Genomic DNA, 14,657 nt, shown 5'->3' on the forward strand with positions numbered 1-14,657 from the left:
TTGCCAATTTTTATACTCTATGCCCCAACCGATGAAGGCAAGCATGCCGTATGCCTTCTTGACTACCTTATCCACCTGCGTTGCCACTTTCAGTGACCTGTGGACCTGTACGCCCATATCTCTCTGCCTGTCAATACTCCTCAGGGTTCTGCCATTTACTGTATACCTCCCACCTGTATTAGACCTTCCAAAATGCATTACCTCACATTTATTTATTTAGAGATACAGCACTGAAACAGGCCCTTCAGCCCACCAAGTCTGTGCCGACCATCAACCACCCATTTATACTAATCCTACATTAACCCCATATTCCCCACCACATCCCCACCATTCTCCTACCATCTACCTATACTAGGGGCAATTTACAATGGCCAATTTACCTATCAACCTGCAAGTCTTTGGCTGTGGGAGGAAACCGGAGCACCCGGCGGAAACCCACATGGTCACAGGGAGAACTTGCAAACTCCGCACAGGCAGTACCCAGAATCAAACCCGGATCCCTGGAGCTGTGAGGCTGCGGTGCTAACCACTGCGCCACCCTATTTATTTATACCTTTGTCCGGATTTTATTTGTCCGGATTAAACTCCATCTGCCATTTCTCCGCCCAAGGCTCCAACCGATCTATATCCTGCTGTATCCTCTGACAATCCTCATCATTATCCGCAACTCCACCAACCTTTGTGTCGTCCACAAACTTACTAATCAGAGCAGAAGAGCAATAGTGATAGGGGATTCGATAATAAGGGGATCAGACAGGTGTTTCTGTGGCAGTAAACGTGACCCCAGGATGGTGTGTTGCCTCCCTGGTGCCAGGGTCAAGGATGTCACAGAGCGGCTGCAGGACAGCCTTCCAGGGGAGGGTGAACAGCCAGAGGTCATGGTCCACAGTAAAGCTGGTAACAGGAGGTAGAAAAGTAGCAAATGACATTAGAAGGCAGTCGAAACAAAGGCAAGCATCAACTGGGCTTAGAATGCAGAATAATGTCAAGAAGACAAGGTTAAGGGCACTCTACCTGAATGCACACAGCATTCGCAACAAGGTAGATGATTTAAAGGCCCAAATAGAGGTAAATGATTTAATTGCCATCATGGAAACGTGGCTACAGGGTGACCAAGACTGGGAACTGAATATTCAAGGATATTCAACATTTGGGAAAGACAGGCAAAAAGGAAAAAGGAGATGGTATTGCACTGATAATACGGGATGGGATCAGTACATTAGTAAGGGAGGATCTCAGATTGGAACAAAATGTGGAATCTGTTTGGGTGGAGCTAAGAAACAGCAAGGGGCAACAAACATTGGTAGGAGTTGTTTATAGGCCACCAAACAGTAGTGGTAGTGTGGGGCATGGTGTTAATCAGGAGATTAGAGAAGCATGTAGCATGGGTAATGCAGTAATTATGGGTGACTTCAATCTGCATATAGACTGGGTAAACCTAATGAGCACTAATGCTGTGGAGGACGAGTTTCTGGGGTGTGTTAGGGATGGTTCTCCTGTGCAGTATGTTGAGGAACTGGCTATTTTAGATCTAATATTATGTAATGAGAAAGGGCTAATTAATAATCTTGTTGTAAAAGAACCTTGAGGCAATTTTACATTATGTTTGAAAGTGAGGTAGTTCAATCTGAAGCCAGATTGTTAAATTTGAACAGAGGAAATTATGAAGGTATGAGGGGCAAATTGGCTGAGATGGATTGGGAAAATACATTACATAGCCAATACAGTGCATAGTCAATGGATAGTCTTCAAAGAATTATTAAATATTTTACAGCAACTATACATTCCTTCAAGGCACAAAAATCCCCAAAAGTAAAGGTAGTCAACCGTGGATAAGAAAGGAAGTTAAAGATTCTATAAGATTAAAATAAAAAGTCTATGAAGTTGCCAGAAATAGTAGTAAACCTGAGTATTGGGAGGATTATACAGCAAAGGAGGATCAAGAAACTGATAAAGAAAGGGAGAATAGAATATAAATGTAAACTAGCAAAAATATAAAAATGGACTGTAATAGCTTCTATAGGTATGTAAAAAGGAAACATTTGGCTAAGACAAATATGGGTCCATTACAAACAGAGTCAGGAGAATTTATAATGGGGAATAGAGAAATGGCAGAGAAGCTAAGTGATTACTTTGTGTCTGTCTTCACTGAGGAAGATACAAGAAATCTCCCAGAATTAGAGATCCAAGAGATTAGGGAAAATGAGGAATTGAAGGAAATTAGTGTTAGTAAGAAGGTTGTATTGGAGAAATTAATGGGGCTGAAGGTTGATAAGTCCCCAGGACCTGATATTCTACATCCCAGAGTGTTGAAAGAGGTAGCTATGGAAATAATGGATGTATTGGTGATCATAGAGTCATAGAGTTTTACAGCACAGAATCAGGCCCTTCAGCCCAACAGCCTGCGCTGACCATCAAGCACCTGTCCTAACTAATCCCATTTCCCCGCACTTGGCCTGTAGCCTTGTATGTTATGGCGTTTCCTTCCAAAATTCTATAAATTCTGGAATGGTTCCCACAGATGGTAAGGTAGCAAATGTTACCCCACTAATAAAGAAGGGAGGGAGAGAGGAAACAGGGAATTACAGACCTGTTAACCTTACATCAGTCATTGGGAAAATGTTAGAATCTATTCTAAAGGATGTGATAAATGGACACTTGGATAATAATGATCCGATTGGCCATAGTCAACATGCATTTATGAATGGGAAATCATGTTTGATGAACCTGTTGGAGTTTTTTGAGGATGTTACTAACAGAATTGATAAAGGGGAGTCAGTGGACATGGTATACTTAGATTTTCAGAAGGCTTTTGATAAAGTCCCCCACAGGAGGTTGGTTAGCAAAATTAAAGCACATGGGATAGGAGATAATATACTGACATGGATTAAGGATTGGTTAACAGGCAGAAAGCAGAGAGTAGGAATAAACAGGCCATTCTCGCGTTGACAGGCTGTGACTAGTGGGGTACCACAGGATCAGTGCTTGGGCCCCAGTTGTTTACAATATATATCAATGATTTGGATGTGGGGACCAAATGTAATATTTCCAAGTTCGTGGATGACACAAAACTAGGTGGGAATGTGCGTTGTGAGGAAGATGCAAAGTGGCTTCAAGGGGATTTGAAAAGCCCTAAGGAGTGGGCAAGAATGTGGCAGATGGAATATAATGTGGAAAAATGTGAGGTTATCCACTTTGGTAGGAGGAATAGATGTGCAGAGTATTTCTTAAATGGTAAGGAGATTAGAAAGTGTAGAAGTGTTGAGGGGAGGCAGTGGCGTAGTGGTATTGTCACTGGACTAGTAACCCAGAGACCCAGGGTATTGCTCTGGGGACATGGGTTCAAATCCCACCACAGCAGAAGGTGGAATTTGAATTTAATTAATAAATCTGGAATTAAAAGCTAGTCTAATGATGGCCATGAAACCATTGTCGATTGTTGTAAAAATCCATCTGGTTCACTAATGTCCTTTAGGGAAGGAAATCTGCTGTCCTTACCTGGTCTGGCCTGCATGTGACTCCAGACCCACAGCAATGTGGTTAACTCTTACATGCCCTCTGAAATACCCGAGCAAAACATTCAGTTGTCAAGAATATTTAGGAATGGTCAACAAATGCCAACCTTGCCATCAACACCCACATCCCATGAAAGAAAAAAATCAGACTCAAATACAAACCAATACTTTCAACTACTTTATGCTCACATTTAGTTGTCTGAGAGCCCACTTTAGACAAAGCTGAGTTGACTATCGCAGCTCTGAAGCGATTGATCAGACCGGTTTTACGCAGCATGATAAGGAATGGGCAGCAACGTCAATACCTGCAAGACAGCAGACACAGAATGTCAGCTCAAACTATCCGACAGTCAACTGTCTAATTATAGTGTTACTATAGTGTTACACAAACAAAATACTCAGACAATGTTCTATGATTAAGACTTCTCACTCCAATGATTTTTTTCTGTAAACAGCTGCAGAATTCAGGGACACCAGAGTATTTAAGGTGAATTTCTCAAGGTTGCTGTCAAGCTGCTATTTTCTTTTTGGCAGTGGAGAGGGGATGCTGTAGCAGAGGGAGACTTTCCAGTACCAAGTGGATGTGGTGATGCTGTAGCAGAGGGAGACTTTCCAGTACCAAGTGGATGTGGTGATGCTGTAGCAGAGGGAGACTTTCCAGTACCAAGTAGATGTGGTGATGCTGTAGCAGAGGGAGACTTTCCAGTACCAAGTGGATGTGGTGATGCTGTAGCAGAGGGAGACTTTCCAGTACCAAGTGGATGTGGTGATGCTGTAGCAGAGGGAGACTTTCCAGTACCAAGTGGATGTGGTGATGCTGTAGCAGAGGGAGACTTTCCAGTACCAAGTGGATGTGGTGATGCTGTAGCAGAGGGAGACTTTCCAGTACCAAGTGGATGTGGTGATGCTGTAGCAGAGGGAGACTTTCCAGTACCAAGTAGATGTGGTGATGCTGTAGCAGAGGGAGACTTTCCAGTACCAAGTGGATGTGGTGATGCTGTAGCAGAGGGAGACTTTCCAGTACCAAGTGGATGTGGTGATGCTGTAGCAGAGGGAGACTTTCCAGTACCAAGTGGATGTGGTGATGCTGTAGCAGAGGGAGACTTTCCAGTACCAAGTAGATGTGGTGATGCTGTAGCAGAGGGAGACTTTCCAGTACCAAGTGGATGTGGTGATGCTGTAGCAGAGGGAGACTTTCCAGTACCAAGTGGATGTGGTGATGCTGTAGCAGAGGGAGACTTTCCAGTACCAAGTGGATGTGGTGATGCTGTAGCAGAGGGAGACTTTCCAGTACCAAGTGGATGTGGTGATGCTGTAGCAGAGGGAGACTTTCCAGTACCAAGTAGATGTGGTGATGCTGTAGCAGAGGGAGACTTTCCAGTACCAAGTGGATGTGGTGATGCTGTAGCAGAGGGAGACTTTCCAGTACCAAGTGGATGTGGTGATGCTGTAGCAGAGGGAGACTTTCCAGTACCAAGTGGATGTGGTGATGCTGTAGCAGAGGGAGACTTTCCAGTACCAAGTAGATGTGGTGATGCTGTAGCAGAGGGAGACTTTCCAGTACCAAGTGGATGTGGGAATGCTGTAGCAGAGGGAGACTTTCCAGTACCAAGTAGATGTGGTGATGCTGTAGCAGAGGGAGACTTTCCAGTACCAAGTGGATGTGGTGATGCTGTAGCAGAGGGAGACTTTCCAGTACCAAGTGGATGTGGTGATGCTGTAGCAGAGGGAGACTTTCCAGTACCAAGTAGATGTGGTGATGCTGTAGCAGAGGGAGACTTTCCAGTACCAAGTGGATGTGGTGATGCTGTAGCAGAGGGAGACTTTCCAGTACCAAGTGGATGTGGTGATGCTGTAGCAGAGGGAGACTTTCCAGTACCAAGTAGATGTGGTGATGCTGTAGCAGAGGGAGACTTTCCAGTACCAAGTGGATGTGGTGATGCTGTAGCAGAGGGAGACTTTCCAGTACCAAGTGGATGTGGTGATGCTGTAGCAGAGGGAGACTTTCCAGTACCAAGTGGATGTGGTGATGCTGTAGCAGAGGGAGACTTTCCAGTACCAAGTAGATGTGGTGATGCTGTAGCAGAGGGAGACTTTCCAGTACCAAGTAGATGTGGTGATGCTGTAGCAGAGGGAGACTTTCCAGTACCAAGTGGATGTGGTGATGCTGTAGCAGAGGGAGACTTTCCAGTACCAAGTGGATGTGGTGATGCTGTAGCAGAGGGAGACTTTCCAGTACCAAGTGGATGTGGTGATGCTGTAGCAGAGGGAGACTTTCCAGTACCAAGTAGATGTGGTGATGCTGTAGCAGAGGGAGACTTTCCAGTACCAAGTGGATGTGGTGATGCTGTAGCAGAGGGAGACTTTCCAGTACCAAGTGGATGTGGTGATGCTGTAGCAGAGGGAGACTTTCCAGTACCAAGTGGATGTGGGAATGCTGTAGCAGAGGGAGACTTTCCAGTACCAAGTAGATGTGGTGATGCTGTAGCAGAGGGAGACTTTCCAGTACCAAGTGGATGTGGGAATGCTGTAGCAGAGGGAGACTTTCCAGTACCAAGTAGATGTGGTGATGCTGTAGCAGAGGGAGACTTTCCAGTACCAAGTGGATGTGGTGATGCTGTAGCAGAGGGAGACTTTCCAGTACCAAGTGGATGTGGTGATGCTGTAGCAGAGGGAGACTTTCCAGTACCAAGTGGATGTGGTGATGCTGTAGCAGAGGGAGACTTTCCAGTACCAAGTAGATGTGGTGATGCTGTAGCAGAGGGAGACTTTCCAGTACCAAGTGGATGTGGTGATGCTGTAGCAGAGGGAGACTTTCCAGTACCAAGTGGATGTGGGAATGCTGTAGCAGAGGGAGACTTTCCAGTACCAAGTAGATGTGGTGATGCTGTAGCAGAGGGAGACTTTCCAGTACCAAGTGGATGTGGTGATGCTGTAGCAGAGGGAGACTTTCCAGTACCAAGTGGATGTGGTGATGCTGTAGCAGAGGGAGACTTTCCAGTACCAAGTGGATGTGGTGATGCTGTAGCAGAGGGAGACTTTCCAGTACCAAGTGGATGTGGGAATGCTGTAGCAGAGGGAGACTTTCCAGTACCAAGTAGATGTGGTGATGCTGTAGCAGAGGGAGACTTTCCAGTACCAAGTGGATGTGGGAATGCTGTAGCAGAGGGAGACTTTCCAGTACCAAGTAGATGTGGTGATGCTGTAGCAGAGGGAGACTTTCCAGTACCAAGTAGATGTGGGAATGCTGTAGCAGAGGGAGACTTTCCAGTACCAAGTAGATGTGGTGATGCTGTAGCAGAGGGAGACTTTCCAGTACCAAGTGGATGTGGTGATGCTGTAGCAGAGGGAGACTTTCCAGTACCAAGTGGATGTGGGAATGCTGTAGCAGAGGGAGACTTTCCAGTACCAAGTGGATGTGTCACAGGGAATGCTGCAGATGATGCAATGGGATTAAGATAGTAAACCCAAACAATACTTTCAGATATCTCAGGGTTAGAAGGCACAGGTTCAGGGCCATGAAAGGCGGGTTTCAGATAGAGAGTTGGTCATCAGATGGGGTGAGGTGACCAGTACCTGGGTTTATTTAGCCATCAGTTAGTTGCTGTGGTGGGGAGACGGTAGAGTTGGTATTCAGTAAGGAGGAGGCCAAACAGCATTCTTCATCTTGCAATCTATATATTACTCTCAATATTACACAGCAGTGATTCTTGCAGAACATTGTTACATACAGAGATTCATTGAGTTTTAAAGAGTGTAACTGTGCACCTACAGTATGTAAATTCCAATGATTTTTTGAGTGTATCAGCATTTTTAAAAAAGCAATTCCATCAATCACCTACCAGAAATTTTGGCCTAAAATTACTTTTTTTCTTCTGCAAAGCTTTCTCCAATAATAATATTATCAAAATGAACAAAATCCCGCTGACAGTCTTCCTCGACTGAATGTTTGTCACTGTCAGCTGTTGATGGGTGATACTTGCTCAAAATCTATACAAAGAAATTCAATTAGAAAAGCACAAAGTTACGCCTCGAAATGAAAGCAGCCAATCAGTTTGTTCCTGCCAGCTACTTCCTGTATGTCTGCTGGAAGTGATTTCTGATACCTCCCACTGCACTGTCAGCAGCTGATGAAATCCACTAAAAGAATTGCAAACAGCAACGCGGCCTCTTGTGGAAAAAGAGCAATGAGCAGAGTTTAGAGTCAGTTCTTCAATCTCACACTCAGTAAATTGATCTTTTCTCATCTACAAGACACAAAAAAATCAGCAGAAGATGACAGAGTTCCATAGATTCAGCAAATAGTGAAACACTATGATTAAATATTGCGTGAATTTCCCAACCTCTCACTTAATGCAGATTCTAGCTGTGTTAGAAAGATCTTTGACCAATTCTGCCTCAAATTCCAATCTATTCCTCTTCAAAATCAGCAAACACAAAAAAAAGACAAGTTCGTGTTTCGGGTCAAAATACTTCATCCCATGAGGTTTTGCTTGAGTCACAAATCTTATCCAAATTCACTCAGTCAAGATAGATAATATCTGCTCCACCTTTCCCCACCCAGCTAAAACGCTAGCTTACCTTCTAATTTACATTTCTAATAAAGCATTACACGCAATAAATTCACCTGTTTTTTCCCCTTACAGATGCTGACTGACGTGTGTATTTCCAGCACGTTGTGTTTTTTTACGCAGTTTCCTTCCGATTTTAATTTGATCCTGTAGTAAATCAGTAGATGGCGTGCAAGCTCCAGCACTGCTCTGAGCTGATCTGTACCCTTACCCAGCTCACCATGACCAGCTTACCCAGCTCACCATTACCAGTTTACCCAGCTCACCATTACCAGTTTACCCAGCTCACCATTACCAGCTTACCCAGCTCACCATTACCAGTTTACCCAGCTCACCATTACCAGTTTACCCAGCTCACCATTACCAGCTTACCCAGCTCACCATGACCAGCTTACCCAGCTCACCATTACCAGCTTACCCAGCTCACCATTACCAGCTTACCCAGCTCACCATGACCAGCTTACCCAGCTCACCATGACCAGTTTACCCAGCTCACCATTACCAGTTTACCCAGCTCACCATTACCAGCTTACCCAGCTCACCATGACCAGCTTACCCAGCTCAGCATTACCAGTTTACCCAGCTCACCATTACCAGTTTACCCAGCTCACCATTACCAGCTTACCCAGCTCACCATGACCAGCTTACCCAGCTCACCATTACCAGTTTACCCAGCTCACCATTACCAGTTTACCCAGCTCACCATTACCAGCTTACCCAGCTCACCATGACCAGCTTACCCAGCTCACCATTACCAGTTTACCCAGCTCACCATTACCAGTTTACCCAGCTCACCATTACCAGCTTACCCAGCTCACCATTACCAGTTTACCCAGCTCACCATTACCAGTTTACCCAGCTCACCATTACCAGTTTACCCAGCTCACCATGACCAGCTTACCCAGCTCACCATGACCAGCTTACCCAGCTCACCATTACCAGTTTACCCAGCTCACCATTACCAGTTTACCCAGCTCACCATTACCAGTTTACCCAGCTCAGCATTACCAGCTTACCCAGCTCACCATTACCAGCTTACCCAGCTCACCATTACCAGTTTACCCAGCTCACCATGACCAGCTTACCCAGCTCACCATTACCAGTTTAACCAGCTCACCATTACCAGTTTACCCAGCTCACCATGACCAGCTTACCCAGCTCACCATTACCAGTTTACCCAGCTCACCATGACCAGCTTACCCAGCTCACCATTACCAGTTTACCCAGCTCACCATTACCAGTTTACCCAGCTCACCATTACCAGCTTACCCAGCTCAGCATTACCAGCTTACCCAGCTCACCATTACCAGCTTACCCAGCTCACCATTACCAGTTTACCCAGCTCACCATTACCAGTTTACCCAGCTCACCATGACCAGCTTACCCAGCTCACCATGACCAGCTTACCCAGCTCACCATTACCAGTTTACCCAGCTCACCATTACCAGCTTACCCAGCTCACCATGACCAGTTTACCCAGCTCACCATTACCAGCTTACCCAGCTCACCATTACCAGTTTACCCAGCTCACCATTACCAGCTTACCCAGCTCACCATGACCAGTTTACCCAGCTCACCATTACCAGCTTACCCAGCTCACCATTACCAGTTTACCCAGCTCACCATTACCAGCTTACCCAGCTCACCATTACCAGTTTACCCAGCTCACCATTACCAGTTTACCCAGCTCACCATTACCAGTTTACCCAGCTCACCATTACCAGCTTACCCAGCTCACCATGACCAGCTTACCCAGCTCACCATTACCAGTTTACCCAGCTCACCATTACCAGTTTACCCAGCTCACCATGACCAGCTTACCCAGCTCACCATGACCAGTTTACCCAGCTCACCATTACCAGTTTACCCAGCTCACCATTACCAGCTTACCCAGCTCACCATGACCAGTTTACCCAGCTCACCATTACCAGCTTACCCAGCTCACCATTACCAGTTTACCCAGCTCACCATGACCAGCTTACCCAGCTCACCATTACCAGTTTACCCAGCTCACCATTACCAGTTTACCCAGCTCACCATTACCAGCTTACCAAGCTCACCATTACCAGTTTACCCAGCTCACCATTACCAGTTTACCCAGCTCACCATTACCAGTTTACCCAGCTCACCATTACCAGCTTACCCAGCTCACCATGACCAGCTTACCCAGCTCACCATGACCAGCTTACCCAGCTCACCATTACCAGCTTACCCAGCTCACCATTACCAGCTTACCCAGCTCACCATTACCAGTTTACCCAGCTCACCATTACCAGCTTACCCAGCTCACCATTACCAGTTTACCCAGCTCACCATTACCAGTTTACCCAGCTCACCATTACCAGCTTACCCAGCTCACCATTACCAGTTTACCCAGCTCACCATTACCAGCTTACCCAGCTCACCATTACCAGTTTACCCAGCTCACCATTACCAGCTTACCCAGCTCACCATTACCAGTTTACCCAGCTCACCATTACCAGCTTACCCAGCTCACCATTACCAGTTTACCCAGCTCACCATTACCAGCTTACCCAGCTCACCATTACCAGCTTACCCAGCTCACCATTACCAGTTTACCCAGCTCACCATGACCAGTTTACCCAGCTCACCATGACCAGTTTACCCAGCTCACCATGACCAGCTTACCCAGCTCACCATTACCAGCTTACCCAGCTCACCATGACCAGCTTACCCAGCTCACCATGACCAGTTTACCCAGCTCACCATGACCAGCTTACCCAGCTCACCATGACCAGCTTACCCAGCTCACCATGACCAGCTTACCCAGCTCACCATGACCAGTTTACCCAGCTCACCATGACCAGCTTACCCAGCTCACCATTACCAGTTTACCCAGCTCACCATTACCAGTTTACCCAGCTCACCATGACCAGCTTACCCAGCTCACCATGACCAGCTTACCCAGCTCACCATTACCAGTTTACCCAGCTCACCATTACCAGTTTACCCAGCTCACCATTACCAGTTTACCCAGCTCAGCATTACCAGCTTACCCAGCTCACCATTACCAGCTTACCCAGCTCACCATTACCAGTTTACCCAGCTCACCATGACCAGCTTACCCAGCTCACCATGACCAGTTTACCCAGCTCACCATGACCAGTTTACCCAGCTCACCATGACCAGCTTACCCAGCTCACCATGACCAGTTTACCCAGCTCACCATGACCAGCTTACCCAGCTCACCATTACCAGTTTACCCAGCTCACCATTACCAGTTTACCCAGCTCACCATTACCAGCTTACCCAGCTCAGCATTACCAGCTTACCCAGCTCACCATTACCAGCTTACCCAGCTCACCATTACCAGTTTACCCAGCTCACCATTACCAGTTTACCCAGCTCACCATTACCAGCTTACCCAGCTCACCATGACCAGTTTAGCCAGCTCACCATTACCAGTTTACCCAGCTCACCATTACCAGCTTACCCAGCTCACCATGACCAGTTTACCCAGCTCACCATGACCAGTTTACCCAGCTCACCATTACCAGTTTACCCAGCTCACCATTACCAGCTTACCCAGCTCACCATGACCAGCTTACCCAGCTCACCATGACCAGTTTACCCAGCTCACCATGACCAGTTTACCCAGCTCACCATTACCAGCTTACCCAGCTCACCATTACCAGTTTACCCAGCTCACCATTACCAGTTTACCCAGCTCACCATTACCAGCTTACCCAGCTCAGCATTACCAGTTTACCCAGCTCAGCATTACCAGCTTACCCAGCTCACCATTACCAGCTTACCCAGCTCACCATTACCAGTTTACCCAGCTCAGCATTACCAGTTTACCCAGCTCACCATTACCAGTTTACCCAGCTCACCATTACCAGCTTACCCAGCTCACCATTACCAGTTTACCCAGCTCACCATTACCAGTTTACCCAGCTCACCATTACCAGCTTACCCAGCTCAGCATTACCAGCTTACCCAGCTCACCATTACCAGCTTACCCAGCTCACCATTACCAGTTTACCCAGCTCACCATTACCAGCTTACCCAGCTCACCATTACCAGTTTACCCAGCTCACCATTACCAGCTTACCCAGCTCAGCATTACCAGCTTACCCAGCTCACCATTACCAGTTTACCCAGCTCACCATTACCAGTTTACCCAGCTCACCATTACCAGTTTACCCAGCTCAGCATTACCAGTTTACCCAGCTCACCATTACCAGCTTACCCAGCTCACCATTACCAGCTTACCCAGCTCACCATTACCAGTTTACCCAGCTCACCATTACCAGCTTACCCAGCTCACCATTACCAGTTTACCCAGCTCACCATTACCAGCTTACCCAGCTCAGCATTACCAGTTTACCCAGCTCACCATTACCAGTTTACCCAGCTCACCATTACCAGCTTACCCAGCTCACCATAACCAGTTTACCCAGCTCACCATTACCAGTTTACCCAGCTCAGCATTACCAGTTTACCCAGCTCAGCATTACCAGCTTACCCAGCTCAGCATGACCAGTTTACCCAGCTCAGCATTACCAGCTTACCCAGCTCACCATTACCAGTTTACCCAGCTCAGCATTACCAGTTTACCCAGCTCACCATTACCAGTTTACCCAGCTCACCATTACCAGCTTACCCAGCTCACCATTACCAGTTTACCCAGCTCAGCATTACCAGTTTACCCAGCTCACCATTACCAGCTTACCCAGCTCAGCATGACCAGTTTACCCAGCTCAGCATTACCAGCTTACCCAGCTCACCATTACCAGTTTACCCAGCTCACCATTACCAGCTTACCCAGCTCACCATTACCAGTTTACCCAGCTCAGCATTACCAGTTTACCCAGCTCAGCATTACCAGCTTACCCAGCTCACCATTACCAGTTTACCCAGCTCAGCATTACCAGTTTACCCAGCTCACCATTACCAGCTTACCCAGCTCAGCATTACCAGTTTACCCAGCTCACCATTACCAGCTTACCCAGCTCACCATTACCAGTTTACCCAGCTTAGCATTACCAGTTTACCCAGCTCAGCATTACCAGCTTACCCAGCTCACCATTACCAGTTTACCCAGCTCAGCATTACCAGTTTACCCAGCTCACCATTACCAGCTTACCCAGCTCAGCATCACCAGTTTACCCAGCTCAGCATTACCAGCTTACCCAGCTCACCATTACCAGTTTACCCAGCTCACCATTACCAGCTTACCCAGCTCACCATTACCAGTTTACCCAGCTCAGCATTACCAGTTTACCCAGCTCACCATTACCAGCTTACCCAGCTCAGCATTACCAGTTTACCCAGCTCAGCATTACCAGCTTACCCAGCTCACCATTACCAGTTTACCCAGCTCAGCATTACCAGCTTACCCAGCTCACCATTACCAGCTTACCCAGCTCAGCATGACCAGTTTACCCAGCTCAGCATTACCAGTTTACCCAGCTCACCATTACCAGTTTACCCAGCTCAGCATTACCAGTTTACCCAGCTCACCATTACCAGTTTACCCAGCTCACCATTACCAGCTTACCCAGCTCACCATTACCAGTTTACCCAGCTCAGCATTACCAGTTTACCCAGCTCACCATTACCAGCTTACCCAGCTCAGCATGACCAGTTTACCCAGCTCAGCATTACCAGCTTACCCAGCTCACCATTACCAGTTTACCCAGCTCACCATTACCAGCTTACCCAGCTCACCATTACCAGTTTACCCAGCTCAGCATTACCAGTTTACCCAGCTCAGCATTACCAGCTTTCCCAGCTCACCATTACCAGTTTACCCAGCTCAGCATTACCAGTTTACTCAGCTCACCATTACCAGCTTACCCAGCTCAGCATTACCAGTTTACCCAGCTCACCATTACCAGCTTACCCAGCTCACCATTACCAGTTTACCCAGCTCAGCATTACCAGTTTACCCAGCTCAGCATTACCAGCTTACCCAGCTCACCATTACCAGTTTACCCAGCTCAGCATTACCAGTTTACCCAGCTCACCATTACCAGCTTACCCAGCTCAGCATCACCAGTTTACCCAGCTCAGCATTACCAGCTTACCCAGCTCACCATTACCAGTTTACCCAGCTCACCATTACCAGCTTACCCAGCTCACCATTACCAGTTTACCCAGCTCACCATTACCAGCTTACCCAGCTCACCATTACCAGTTTACCCAGCTCACCATTACCAGCTTACCCAGCTCACCATTACCAGTTTACCCAGCTCACCATTACCAGTTTACCCAGCTCACCATTACCAGCTTACCCAGCTCAGCATTACCAGTTTACCCAGCTCACCATTACCAGTTTACCCAGCTCACCATTACCAGCTTACCCAGCTCAGCATTACCAGTTTACCCAGCTCACCATTACCAGTTTACCCAGCTCACCATTACCAGTTTACCCAGCTCACCATTACCAGCTTACCCAGCTCACCATAACCAGTTTACCCAGCTCACCATTACCAGTTTACCCAGCTCAGCATTACCAGTTTACCCAGCTCAGCATGACCAGTTTACCCAGCTCAGCATTACCAGCTTACCCAGCTCACCATTACCAGTTTACCCAGCTCAGCAT

The 14,657-nt window shown here is 47.1% G+C and overlaps 1 protein-coding gene across 7 annotated transcripts in view; it reads right to left on the minus strand.

The window, feature by feature from the left end:
* Positions 1-14,657, minus strand: part of aldh18a1 (aldehyde dehydrogenase 18 family, member A1) — an 875,135-nt gene that overhangs the window by 90,748 nt on the left and 769,730 nt on the right. The window contains exons 1-3 of one of the 7 annotated variants that reach the window (XM_068053232.1): positions 8,143-8,179; positions 7,358-7,505; positions 3,705-3,820 (exon numbers count right to left, since the gene is read on the minus strand). The exons of 1 other annotated variant lie outside the window; for it this stretch is intronic. In XM_068053232.1, the coding sequence (XP_067909333.1) occupies positions 3,705-3,792 (88 nt within the window). In that variant the 5' untranslated portion in view covers positions 3,793-3,820; positions 7,358-7,505; positions 8,143-8,179. Of the gene's footprint in view, positions 1-3,704; positions 3,821-7,357; positions 7,594-7,621; positions 7,763-7,858; positions 7,936-8,142; positions 8,214-14,657 lie in introns of those variants that run through there. 5 more of the 7 variants (XM_068053236.1, XM_068053235.1, XM_068053234.1 and 2 more) reach the window with 5 other exon arrangements.

This window comes from Heterodontus francisci, chromosome 20 (assembly GCF_036365525.1).
Source record: "Heterodontus francisci isolate sHetFra1 chromosome 20, sHetFra1.hap1, whole genome shotgun sequence".
Classification (NCBI taxonomy): domain Eukaryota; kingdom Metazoa; phylum Chordata; class Chondrichthyes; order Heterodontiformes; family Heterodontidae; genus Heterodontus; species Heterodontus francisci.